This window comes from Cyprinodon tularosa, unplaced genomic scaffold (genome assembly GCF_016077235.1).
Source record: "Cyprinodon tularosa strain WSP-4 unplaced genomic scaffold, ASM1607723v1 ctg309, whole genome shotgun sequence".
Classification (NCBI taxonomy): Eukaryota; Metazoa; Chordata; class Actinopteri; order Cyprinodontiformes; family Cyprinodontidae; genus Cyprinodon; species Cyprinodon tularosa.
The window spans coordinates 619,246-633,022 of record NW_024039018.1 but is presented as its reverse complement, the minus strand read 5'-3'; the positions used below and the strand labels follow the sequence as shown (position 1 = coordinate 633,022).

General features: G+C 43.3%; 1 protein-coding gene across 1 annotated transcript in view; it reads left to right on the top strand.

The window, feature by feature from the left end:
• Positions 1-7,147, top strand: part of gys2 (glycogen synthase 2) — a 58,276-nt gene extending 51,129 nt beyond the window's left edge. The window contains exons 13-16 of the mRNA XM_038292118.1: positions 4,963-5,058; positions 5,146-5,309; positions 5,731-5,811; positions 6,692-7,147. Coding sequence (XP_038148046.1) covers positions 4,963-5,058; positions 5,146-5,309; positions 5,731-5,811; positions 6,692-6,910 — 560 coding nt within the window. The 3' untranslated portion in view covers positions 6,911-7,147. The remainder of the gene's footprint in view (positions 1-4,962; positions 5,059-5,145; positions 5,310-5,730; positions 5,812-6,691) is intronic.
• Positions 7,148-13,777: the final 6,630 nt, after the last annotated feature.

Here is a 13,777-nt window from a genome sequence, read left to right as displayed (position 1 = left end):
CAGCAGTAAACCATTTTTCCAGACTAGGAAGGACTCTCGCAGGCCTGTGGAGCGATATTTTCTCTCCAGTTTCCTAGCATTTTGCTTCAAAGTACGCAGCTCTGCATTAAACCAAGGAGCAAGCTTTCTATTTTTAACGGTTTTCATTTTCAAAGGAGCTGCGTTGTCTAAGGCAATACGCAGAGAACTAGCAACCCCCTCAACAAAATCATCAACCTGTGAAGGGGAATAAGCTAAGCTTTTGCACTCTGCAGCACTGCTCAGTGACACAGAGCAGAGAGAAAGTGAAGCAGATTCTTTAAAATTTATAACTGCACTATCTGATAAAGATCTACTAAAATTGAACCTTCTTTTGGGGGAGGAGAACTCTGTTAAAGTAATCCTGAAGGTTATTGGAAAGTGGTCAGAGAGGACAGGGTTGTGAGGAAATACTGTTATTTCTTCACATTCTATGCCGTATGTCAGCACAAGATCCAAAGTATGAAGATGAGAATGCGTGGGACTATTCACATTTTGAACAAAGCCAATAGTGTCTAAGATAGCATTAAAGGCTGCTCTTAAGCTATCGCCTTCAATGTCAGCATGGATGTTAAAATCTCCCACTATGATGACCCTGTCAGTATTTAATACCAAAACAGAAAGGAACTCTGAAAACTCATCTAAACATTCAGAGTAAGGACCTGGTGGACGATACAAAGTTACAAAAAGAAGAGGTTTTATTGCCTTGAAATTTGGATCAGGGAAATTAAGGGTTAAATGTTCAAAAGAGTTGTAGGAATTAATTGTTTTGGGAGTAATCAGTAAGTCAGACTGGAAGATTGTTGCTACTCCTCCTCCTCGCCCAGAACTTCTGGGGATGTGAAAATTTAAATAGCTTGAAGGAGTTGCCTCATTTATGTTCCATGTTTCTTCTTCTTGTTCTGTTTACATTTAATCACTGCTGCACTTTAAGAAATGGAAATGTTATGAAAGCTTTACAAAAAGAAATTTCATGTTATATACACTGTGTATTTTCAAACTGACAAGAAAAGTTGTCTAAGCCACTTCAACTAGATCACCCAGTCAGATTGCTTCAAAGTTTTCTTTCTAAGGAAAACCAGCTTTAACTTGAACGTTTTACGGTTTTCTCCAATTGGAGTTATTTTAATTTTAATGAGATGATTCATTATGTACTCCTATGGGAATCTTTGCTAATTTATTAGATTTTGGTCGTGGGCAAGACACTGTCTGGATGGAGTAAAGAGTGGGTAACAGTAGAGAAGCTGCAGAGATGTGTGTTAAACTACAACTCTGCTTCCTGGTCTGCACCCTGGGTGGTCAGGGTTTTGGAGGACTAATAAATGTGGCCAGATTCCTAGAAAGAAGAGCTGCACCATCCAAATTGGGATGGATGCCGTCTCTCCGAATCAGACCAGGCTTTCCCCAAAAGGATTGCCAATTATTAATGTGACCCTGATAGAATACGATGCATGGATGGATGTTGCAGATCTGATCAAATATGATCAGATTCTGAGGTAGCCACTAGGTCCATGTAACGTTAGCAGGGGTTGAGAATTAAAGATTGAAGCAACCTGCCACTCTGGAGATCTCACCACTGGAGAGAGAGTCTAGGTGGAAGGAAAGGTCCCTTTGGGCGTCTGGGGCTTTGGCTCGCTTGCCTCGGTGCTCTGGGAGGGTCGCGTCTTTGGCTCCTTACAACCACTATTGAGCATTTTTCATTTGGATAAACTTTACATGCACAAGTGCACTTTCACAAACAACTACAGGTGCTTGGCTCCAGGTACTCAGAGATTCACTTCCATAGAGAAAGCCCATATTCTGATCTTCAGGTAACACAGAGTACATGTCAGACTAAATAATACTACTTATATTTCAGCGATAGTAACCAGGTGTTACTTTATTGTATGTCTCGTACCATGTCCGTTGGTTGTTCTGTTCTTTTCACATCTCTTTGCAGGTGATGAAGCAGACTGAAAATGTTTTATCATTATCTCCCTTTTTATCTCCTCTTTTTTTAATCTTTACTCCTATTTTCTCTTTTTCCTTTCCGGTTCTACTTACATTGCAGTGTCCATATAATCTGTAAAACTCCCTGGATAATTATAATAAAGCAATTTATATGCATAAATCAAGAGGAACACTCTGGAGATGGCCGTACTGCTCCACTTGTAAAAGTAAAATCTGTTGGGCTCTTTTTGGCATCAAGACAATTATTCTTATTGCCACATTGCCAGACAGGACACTGTAAAAAAAAAAAATAGGTGGAAGGAGAGTTTCTGTGAGGATTTTTCCCTCAGCTTGGATTTGATGCAGCAGAGCTTTGCAGAGCATTTGCTCCAGCAATACTCCTTGGTTACTATTAGGTAATACTAGGCAGCTGCCTAGGGCCCCAAGTTGTTTGACGGACGCCCGCAACTCTGATAAATTATCCTGGGTTTTAGAGGGTGAGGTGGTGTTTTTTAATGCGCGTGAGAGCGGGCATGCAATACAATAATTTGTGCATCATGTGTGGATAAGAACTGCTTCGATTGCACAGACAACAAGAGAGCACGGAGTGTGGGGAGGAGAAACCTATGAAAAGCAATGCTCTGTTCAACCAGCGATCCAGGCGACTGGTTGTCAGAGAGCTGACTGGATCAGTCCGAAAAAATTTGATTGTTTTTGTTTTTTTATTTGTAAAAAAAATATATATTTAGCAGATGAAAACTGGGATCCTATCTCAATCCCACTGAAGCGTTCACCTCATTGTTTTTGAATAAGCTACAAACTGAATTTGTAAAGAAAAAGAATGAAATAGATCCAAAGGACCTATCAGTAACCATGTCTGTTCCAGTGCATCATCATTAGAATTCCTATAAGTATTATGTATTCAGTACAGGGGCCATGACTGTCATGATTGGGTTCAGGTTTCTAACCCACATACAGACACAACTCGGAGGCAGGTTAAAAGTTTGACTGTTTATTGAAATAAAGCACAATTGTTAGATGACTGGTGTTGGTCAATGATCCAGGACTGGTCACACAGGACTCTCTGCAGATAGGGACAGTTTGGTTAGCCAGGGTTCAGATGATCTTGGTCAGAGTGGTTGAGCAGGTTTGTACATGTGACGGGTTTCAGGCGTAGCAGCAGAGGGAGGGAACCAGGAGGGTCCAGAGGCTAGAAGTTGGCAGAGGGCTAAGCAACGGCAGGGCACGACTTCAGACTGATAGTGTTCAGATCCAGGGATTCTCCCAATCCTCTTCTTGAGGGCGGGCAAGGCAGGTTCAGACAGCAGGTTCTTCAGAAGGGCTCCTAAGAGCCAACAGGCAGATATCAGCAGTGAGCTCTTCCAGAGTTCCAGGATTCAGTGAGGTTTCTTCCTATGAAGCAGAGAAGACAAAAACCGATTAGGTTCAGATTCAGGTTTTCAGTAGGGTCAGAGAATCAGGCAGGCTGGCTGGCTCAGGCTTGCTAACCATAACTGGCTTAACACTCTGGCGCTGGAGAACAGCTCTGCCGCTGCTTATATCCTGGTCTCCTGATGACTGATGGATCGCAGGTGTGGTCGTCAGCTCAGCTCCAGGACACCTAGGGCGCCCTCTGCTGGAGAAAGGTGGACAGACCTCCAGATCCCAACAATGACATGATCTACAGGGGCACTGGCCCCCGTTGGCCCCTGTCTAGAGCCGGCCATGGTGAGGAATGATGACACCGTGACGAGGTGCATTGTATGCTGAAGTCCTATGAAAAACAGAAAGCACAACTGATGTTCAAAGCTACAAGATTGAAAGTATTGAAAATAAAAGACCAATACTGTTCTGTTTAGTGTTTAAGAAATTACTGTTAGTTAATAAACAGTTGATGAGAAGCTGCTGGCCTTAAGTGTGTATGTATAGGGCACAGTGTGGGTCCGTTGGACCCGGGGGGTCAACAGACCATCTCCCTGAAATGAGTTTTTTCGGAACTTGGGATGAATGCTAATCCTTTGGCTAAAATGCCAACAGTATGCTTATAATATGTGTCTCAGCCCCCCCTTCAGTGTCCACCATATTGGATCAGTCCATTTGCTGCACATGTTCAGAAAGGTCCAAACAGACAGCAGCAAACCATTTGAAAACAAACCATGCAAAGAGCAGTGTTGCCAACTTAGCGCTTTAGTCGCTATATTTAGCCACTTTTCAGACCCCTCTAGAACTTTGATTTCTAAAAAGCTCCTAGCGCCAAATCTAGAGACTTTTTTCTGCTACTGGAGACTTTGGAGACAACATCTAAAAGCAGCGAACTCTGCTCTCCAGAGCAAGTAGATTGGTAACCCCGCCTCCTGCTCTCCTCTATCTTGTCTGCTGTCATGATTCATGCAGCTATTATTTCATCCAAATGAAAAATGGAGAACAGAGAAGCAGATCATGGCTTGTCTACAGTGAAAAGAAGGACTGGGTTATTTACTTTGGCCTTTTTGGAAACACAGGAAGGAGCAATCGGCCCCAAATTTCCTATGTCAGCCTGTGCTTATGGGATAACTGTTCTAATATAAAAGAGTAAAATAAACAAATGAATATTGAACAGCAGATTAAGGAGATTTAATTGTGGGAAAAAATGCAGCCTGTTTATGTAAAACTGCATTATGCATGAAGATGATCAACAGTCAGAGCTCCACCCTCCAATGCTTTCACCATTATTCAATTCAACTTATCACATCCTGCCAAATTTAGGCCATAATTCTCCTTGATCTTGCTCTCGTTTATCCTCATCATCATTGTTAGTATCTAAACTGATCTGCTACCTCTCTCCCTCAGTTCTTTCCTGGATCTCTCTCCAGGGTCTGAAGGACGGTTGTACTAATAAACCATTTAAATCTTCCTCACTTGTCCCCAGTTATTTTCTGCTCTGCAGTTTTATTAGCTGCAACAGGAATAATTCAGGTTTACAATACAGATATTACATAAAATGATTGACTTCTGGTCCCTTTTCTTCTTTTCCAGGTGAGTGTACTGTGATGGGCATCCCCAGTGTCACCACCAATCTTTCAGGGTTTGGCTGCTTCATGGAGGAGCATGTCTCCGACCCTGCTGCCTATGGTAATCCACACACACATTCATTCAACTCTGTTGATTTATTTTCTCCACCAAAGGCTTATGGTCCATTAACCTTCTTTTGTGGATCAGGTATCTACATCGTCGACCGTCGATTCAAATCCCCCGAGGAGTCGTGCAACCAGCTGACCCAGTTCATGTTTAGCTTCTGCCAGCAGTCTCATCGTCAGCGCATCATCCAGAGGAACCGAACTGAGAGGCTGTCGGACCTGCTTGACTGGAGATATTTAGGACGGGTCGGTTTGACTGTAGCACTACTGGAGGTTCAAAGATGGAACGTTACTCATTAATATGCGGCTTATACACAGTTTAGTTGGTTTTAGTGTTTAATTATCACCAACTGTTGGAACATTGTGGTAACATCTTCAGCACCAAGATTACCATAACAACAGATGACTGATGGTTTTCTTACTCTGGAGAAACTGAATAGAAATATAGAAGTTAGAAAATGAATGTAAGTTTAGGTTTTAAAAGACATTTCAGAGCATTAAATGTCTTTGATTTATTATTAGCCTTATTTCTACATTCTGATTGGTCAGTTCTGTCATAGAATACATGCAGCCTTTATTGAAGGTTTTCTCTAAATAATGCATGAACAGTGAGAGAAATACCTGCAAAATATTTTAATTCTTAGACATTGACCTTCTCTTGGGACAGTTCTACACCCACGCCCGTCATCTGGCCCTGAGCAGATGTTTCCCAGACAAATTCAAGACGGATCTCAAAGGCCCACAAAAGGCAAGTAAGAATAGAAATAAACATGTTATATATTTGCACAGGTTAACCTTTAAATGCATCCCTGCACTGGTCTGTTACAGATCAGCTTACTTCATGTCCTGCTGCTGTGAATCAGAAAGTGATTTTCACATAATAAGATCAAACCAAGAAAGTTCAGCTGTTAATAGTTTAGATTAGTGAAGCATCTTGGTTTTAATCACAGGAAGATAAACAAAATTCTACATTCAGCTCCTTCTGAACCGTAGGTAACAGTCAGTCGGACTCAGTCCAGACATCTGCAGACGTCTGCAGAGGGGATTCAGTTGCTGCTGTAGCTTTCAGCTGAAGATGCTCAGTCTGTAGCCGTTAGCAGCCAGCTGCTGGAAACAGGAAGTTAATGTCAGGTTGGGTGGAAATCAGTCGATCAAACGCAGAGATTAGTTTTTTTCTTATTTCTTAAAGGTTCCAAAAGGCAATGGAGGCCAAATCCAAGAACTAAAAATACAGAAAAAAAAAAAAAAAACAAGAGATACCAGGAGAAAACACACAATAGGCTAAGAAACAACAAGAAACCAGCAAACAGCAACAGGAGACAATAAAAGGGAGACCGAACAGATGTGGAGCATCTGTGGATGGAAAAATCTAGAAAAGAGCTAGGGAAGGAAACTGACACAAGGGGGCAGCAGAGGGTAAAAAAGAAATACATAAGAACTCAAAAACCATAAAAAAACTGGAATAACACAAAGAGAAAAAGTAAACCGTGACAGTTAAACTGGAAGAATTGATGTTTATAGATGTAGTTGCATATTTGTGTGTTTTTATTGTTTTACGGTGTGAGCGCTGTAAACAAAGTAAAAATCCGATCCAAGTTTCCATGACCTTAGCTTTCTTTCATCCACAGACAGAGGGTTTCAGATATCCGCGGCCATCTTCAGTGCCTCCTTCTCCCTTTGCCTCCCTCCACTCTACCCCACACCACAGCGATGAGGAGGATGATGATGATGAACCGTACAATGAGGAAGATGAGGCAGAGAGGGACCGGCTGAACATCAAGCTTCCTTTCATGCTGGGAGCTGTGCCTGAGGGCAAGAAGAAGCAGCCTGGAGAGTCCGGGAATTAAAATCCTTCTCCCGCTAACACTGATCTAAAACAGACATAAAACAATCAGAATCCCGTCCAAACACAATAGTATGAACAACACGAAAACTTACAATTTATTACTTAAATCAGATTCTTGTTTCACACACCTGTTAAGTTGGTAGTTTCTAGATGAGCTACTGGGATTATTCACTATTATTCTGTGAGTCGCTACATGTTTCTCACCATACACACATTGGTCACAGTATATGACGGGTCACAGATCAGCCAGTATAATCTCATCATACTTTGATAATTACATATTATGATTATTATGTAGATGATTATGACTACTTGTTATCAATGTCTCATCTGATTAAATACTAAAAAGGTTAATCGCCATAATATTTGAAGCTACCAGTAAAAACAATCTAATAAAGCAGATTAAACAGGCGGTTATCTCTTCCTCCTTCATTCTCAGATCATGCAGATCTTGTCTCATTCAGTTTTCCTTTTACTGACTCTTATTTTCTAGAATGAGGAACTTTCATAGATCCATCTGAGTGATAGAAAAGTAGATCTAAGCCTGGAAGTCTGTGCTCAGAAATCATGAAAATAAGACAGCCAAACAACCCATAACTGCACTGACAATCGCTATCTGCAGATCTAATCTAAAAGTCACCAATCAGTTCTAGAAATATCTTTAGATGAACCCTTGTTGATCCTGGAGAACCACTGAACCAGATTAGCTCCTTATAAGGACATTTAAATCGTTCTGCTTTATTTGATCTGAGTATATTTCCTCCTCTATTTCCTCCTGCAGCTGCAGCCAATGATCTGATGTTTGTTGACTAACTTGGTTTATCTTACATTTTCACTCCTAATCTTTAGTAAAACAAACACATCAAAGCCATTTTTTATTTACCTGGGAACCAACCAAACATTTATCCCAATGATCAGCCCAGTTAAGATCAAACGATGAACCTCCTCACCATCAGGGCAGCTGAGACCGCTGCTGATAACCAACTTCCTCGTCTGCTCCTCATCTATACTCTAACAGCTACTAACCAGCTAGCTAACAGCTGCTAACCAGCTAGCTAATGGCTGCTAACCAGCTAGCGAACAGCTAACAGCTGCTAACCAGCTAGCTAACGGCTGCTAACCAGCTAGGTGACCGCTGCTAACAGCTAACAGCTGCTAACCAGCTAGCTAACAGCTGCTAACCAGCTAGCTAACGGCTGCTTACCAGCTAGGGAACAGCTAACAGCTGCTAACCAGCTAGCTAACTGCTGCTAACCAGCTAGGTGACCGCTGCTAACAGCTAACAGCTGCTAACCAGCTAGCTAACAGCTGCTAACCTAACCAGCTGGCTAACAGCTGCTAACCAGCTAGCTAACAGCTGCTAACCAGTTAGCTAATAGCCAACAGCTGCTAACCAGCTAGCTAACAGCTGCTAACCAGCTAGCTAACAGATGCTAACCAGCTAGCTAACGGCTGCTAACCAGCCTGATGACCGCTGCTAACAGCTAGCTAACAACTGCTAACCAGCTAGCTAACAGCTGCTAACCTAACCAGCTAGCTAACAGCCAAGAGCTTCTAACCAGCTAGCTAAAAGCTGTTAAGCAGCTAGCTAACAGCCAAAAGCTGCTAACTAGCTAGCTAACAGCTGCTAACCATGCAGCTGTTAGCATGCTAACCACCTTTTTCGCATAATAACACGCATTTTACGCAAAATTTTATGCAAGCTTCTTGTGAGCAGCTGACTAGAGACTACATAACAAGCAAACTCAGTTCACTGTTGGAAAAGAAAGCCTCCTTCTTTCTGTTCTTTCTAAAATAAAACTGACAAAACTCCATGAAAAGTCGTCTGAAAGTGGATAAAGCCTTAGAGATTACTGAACCACATCTCGCTATAACTCCTCTGCAGCTGTAGCTCTGTTTCTCAACTTAGAGTTGATAAAATTGATTCATAGCAGACTAAGAGTTTCAAATCTTAGGATAGATTGATTCAGAGTTAAGGAGATTAGTCTGAGTTTATCAAACCTGCTAATTTTAATTGCTGGAACCAAAACAGTTCAATCTTGTGAGCATACTCAATAAAAAAAATGTAATTTAGTGCCACTTGTTGAGAGTCTTTGAAAATCATATCCTAAATGTAAATGACATTATGCATGCAGTATGAGAATAAAGTGTTTATCCATCAAAATACTTGTCATGTTTGATATTTTTTCAATTTTCAATTATACTAGAAAATATTTTAATTCTATTCAATTCACTTAATTTCTATTGCACCAATTCACATCATGTCATCTCAAGACACTTTATAGATAAAAAAAAACAGATCATCCAGTCAGATTGGTTCAGTTTTCTATCTAAGGAAAACTGCATCGACTCATTGACACACTAAGCATGCTTGCAGCTACAGTGGAGAGCAAAAACTCCTTTTGAACAGGAAGAGACCTCCATCAGAACCAGGCTCAGTGTGAGCGGCCATCTGCTGAGGCCGACTGGGGTTCAAGGAGACAGAAGCAGACATAGAAAAAGAAGCATAGATACAAAAGGCAGCTGTCAACCAGCTCCACAGGCGGCCCCGTCCAGGAAACACACAGCCAGGCAGACGAGCTCCGAGCCAGCTCCCATGTCAGAAGATGAAGAGAGCACATCCAGTTGGTCACAGTCAGAGAAACAGGACTACACTGAAAAAAAGGCTGATCTCCAACATCTAGAAACAAAGGTGTTGATGGCAGCAGCACAGCTGATATTTCTCTCCAGGATGGAGTCTCAGCCAAACAGGAACAGACCAGATGAAGCTGCTATGAGAAAAAGCAGAGAGAGCAGAATGTTAGAGATTGAACTAACAGATTCTGCAGAGTGGGAGAATAGAGATAGAATGAAGCAGAATGATGAAATAGGGGTCCCTATGTCCTCCAGCAGTCTAAGCCTATAGCAGCATAACTATAGAGATAGCTTAGGATAACCTGAGCCACTCTAACTATAAGCTTTATCAAAAGACTGTCAGAGCTGCTTGGTGCTGGTAGAGATAGAGCTGTTAGACCTGCAGCTGTGGCTTCATCACTGTCATAGATGGATCCAGGGTACCGGGGTTTGGCCCGTCTGTTAGTTCTGGAGCTCAGAACCGGTTATCCTGGTTCCAGGTGGGCTGAGCTTCAGCTGGTGTCTCTGTGAAGGTTGGGTGGACCTGTCTGGCAGCAGAGCAGAAAGTTAGAGTCATGATCGCAGCCTCGTTAGCTTCTCTAATCACTCACTTCATTCACCTGCCATTCCCTCCCTGCTCTCTATTACCTTCATTCACTCTCTATTCACCTGCTCCCTCTGCTATATATATATATATATATATATATATATATATATATATATATATATATAAATATTTATATATATGTAATCACCCTGCTACGTAGCATTTCAAAATACCGGCACCACACATCTAGGGATGATTACTCACTTCAGCAGAGACCGGGGGTAGTCTTTAAAAATCGGACTACCTGGATGAATGCTGTTTGATGTATTAAGATTAGCTCTTGAGCCCCCACTCTGATTAATAACTTACCTCAGAGACAGTTATTTCGAGATTTACACTAGGTTACATACACAAATTATCACAACAACATTAGAAATGGGAGGTGAAATGCCAAGGGTAAAAGATAAACAATAACCATTTATTTGTACCATTTAAGAACTCTCTTTCGACCCAGAGAGATAAGTAATGCTGTCAACAGACATGCATCAACCCAAAGCAGAAGAAAAAAAAAAGAAAAAAGGAGGAAATAAAATACCCGGCCGGGGTTAAAATAAACAGGGCCCAGTTGGCACGCGGGTGGAGCTCATTCATAGTGCAGTTCATATGTCCAGTTTGCGTTACTCACGACCAGTGGCTTTCATCGCCTAAACTCCACAGGCTGTCAACGTCCAACGACGATCATCCTACTCGTTCCGATCCACGAGTTCACCACCGAACATCTCTCGTACTCCAGTATCCTCAACACTGCTAGCGAAGTGGCCGAAAGTCAGTTAACTGCCGGCTAGCGTGTCCAAACCAGCAACAGCCGAAGTTCTCTTCTCCTCGCGATCAACAACGTAGGTAACGGGGTTGGCCCAGATATGTCAGTGTCCGCTGGCCCTTATAAAACTGTCTGTCAACTCGTATCAGCTAACAGAACACGAAAGGAATAAAAGTCTGTTGTCAAACAGAGCCAACAGGAAAAAAAAAACCGGCCCTTTCCTTTTCTTCTCCCTCGGAGCCCTTCGTTTCCATGGCAACCCCTGCTCCCAATAGAAAACCAGGGATAGAAACGAACACACAGTATCAAAAAATGTATATTACAATATAAAACAAGTACAATGTTAAAGGCACATTAAGTCTCAGAAATAAAACATATAATACTCTCAAAGCTTTGAATAGATTAGCTTTGTAAATGTCAGGTGGATTACAATTACATTAAGAATTACTCATATCACTCTCATATTAAACTACATGTTAGTGCACCAAAAATAGATCAAGTCTTTACCCGTTTTTTTTAGGTGTGTTACACTCTCCCCCTACCGAAAAAGGTCATGTCCCCATGACACAGGACAAGATAACAATCAATGTCATCCACCTTAACAAAATACCCATAGACACACACAGAGACAAAGTTAGCTGCAGGTAATCTAGACTGGGACCATACTTAAACTTATAGTCTAGAGTCTAGAGCCTATCCATTTAAACAGAGTACTGACATACAGAATAACAGTAGAAGGGGCAATGTCTGACCTATTAACTACAGGACAGAGGGATAGGGAGGTTACTGAGGTGGGCTGCCCTGGGGAGTCATATGCCAGCCTTGCCGGTGCCCTTCTCACCCTCTGGGGTCTTGGGGCTTCATGTTCGGGGCATCTTGGTGTCCTCAAGTCATGGGAAGACCTCTGGTGGCATACTTGATTCTCCGAGTCATCAGTCCTCATCTCTTGCAGACCATCCGTCGGCTGCATTTCCTGTTCAGCACCAGGCAGGGGTGAGTCGTGACTCGTGTCAGCAGTGGGTTCATCCTGATCAGACGGTGACTGGGTGTGATATCAGGGTCAAGCAGAGGTATGTCTGCATCAGAGTGGTCTGGTGACAGGACAGGGAAATCAGCAGTGGACACAACTTGAGCACATGGCAGGCTGGGAACAGAGTGACTGGGTGGGGGATGAGGTGTGTCTGCACCAGGGGGGTTTGGTGAGAGGTATGGGGGGTTCCCAGGGAGGATTAAACTAGGATGAGAAGTGAAGGCAGCCTCATGGGAAGAAACAGGTGAGTGTGAAGTGGACGGGCCTGCTATAGAGTTAGAGTCACTGGGTATTGCAGACAAGTCTCTTTCAACGATTAATCCAATGGGAACGTCAGAGTCATCATCGTCTATCTCTTGGACCATGTGTGAATAGAATGGAGTATGAACACCCAGCTCCTCTCCTTCCGACTCAGATGTGGACGGTTCACTGGCCAAACTGCTCTCCACGATCTCAGGCACCAGTGCTGGCTTCCTTTTCAGCCGTCGGCTTGACCTTCTCTTGGGCTCAGTCCTCTCATCAGTGTCGCCAGACTTCAGCTGTACATCTTGCCCAAGGGGTAGCAGCAGGTTGCGGTGAAGAACCTTGTCAGGACCCACTCCATTCTCTGGTCTCAGCTTAAACACAGGTAAGTCTGGCATTTGACTCTGTAATGTAGGGCTCTGAACACCAGCGGTCTGCTATCTTATGCCTCCCTTGTAGACCAACGTTCTTCAGTAACACTCTATCGCCAGGAGCAAGTGGACAGTATCAAACTCTCTGATCATATCTTTGCTTGTTTCCTTCATTTCTTTTTCTGGCCATGCTTTCCGCAATCTGATAAGCAGCCTGAAGGTCTCGTCTCAGGTTGGTGACATACCTTGCATAAGACTTGGGCGATGAGGTATCACTGGACACGCCGAAGCATACATCAACTGGCAACCTAGCCTCCCGCCCATACATCAAGAAGTAAGGACTGTAACCAGTACTGTCATTCTTTGTACAGTTGTATGCATGGACAAGGTAACTGATGTGCTGGCTCCATCTGCCTTTCTCTTTGGGTGTCAGTGTGCCAAGCATATTGACATAGGACACTTGGCACACAGCTTTGACACCGGCTTATGAAATCTGGCGGCGAGACAGTGCATCCACGTCTATGTTCTCTTTTCCCGGTCGATATTTCAAGCTGAAGTCGTAAGTCGACAGTGCTGCCAGCCAGCGGTGTCCAGCTGCATCTAACTTAGCTGTAGTGAGAACGTAGGTGAGTGGGTTGTTATCGGTATGCACTTCGAACTTCACCCCATACAGGTAATCGTGCAGCTTCTCTGTAACAGCCCACTTCAGTGCCAGGAACTCCAGCTTGTGAGTGGGGTAGTTCTTTTCAGAGGGGGATAGACTCCTGCTCACAAAGGCAACTAGACGCAAACCACCTCCTTGATCCTGGTACAGCACGCCCCCCAAACCTTCATGGCTGGCATCCACATGAAGGGTGTAGGAATACTGTGGGTCTGCAAATGCTAGGACAGGTGCTTCTGACAGGGTCTGCTTGAGCGTTTCAAAGGCTACTTCACACTCTGGACTCCATCTGGATCCGAATGGTTCTGAGGAGTGGAACACTTGCTGTGGCTCTTGGGTGGGCTGTGCCTGTGTCACGACTCTGTCTTTTCTGGACTTTATGCAGGGCACACCAGCTGGCATACAGCCCTTCAGCAGCTGATTCAGTGGGTAGCAGATTCGTGAGTAGTCTTTCACAAACCACCTGTAATACCCACTGAAACCAAGGAAAGAGCAGAGAGCAGAGATGTTGTTGGGGCGTGGCCAGTACCTCACAGCCTCCACTTTAGCAGGGTCTGTGGAGACACCCTCCCTGGAAATAATG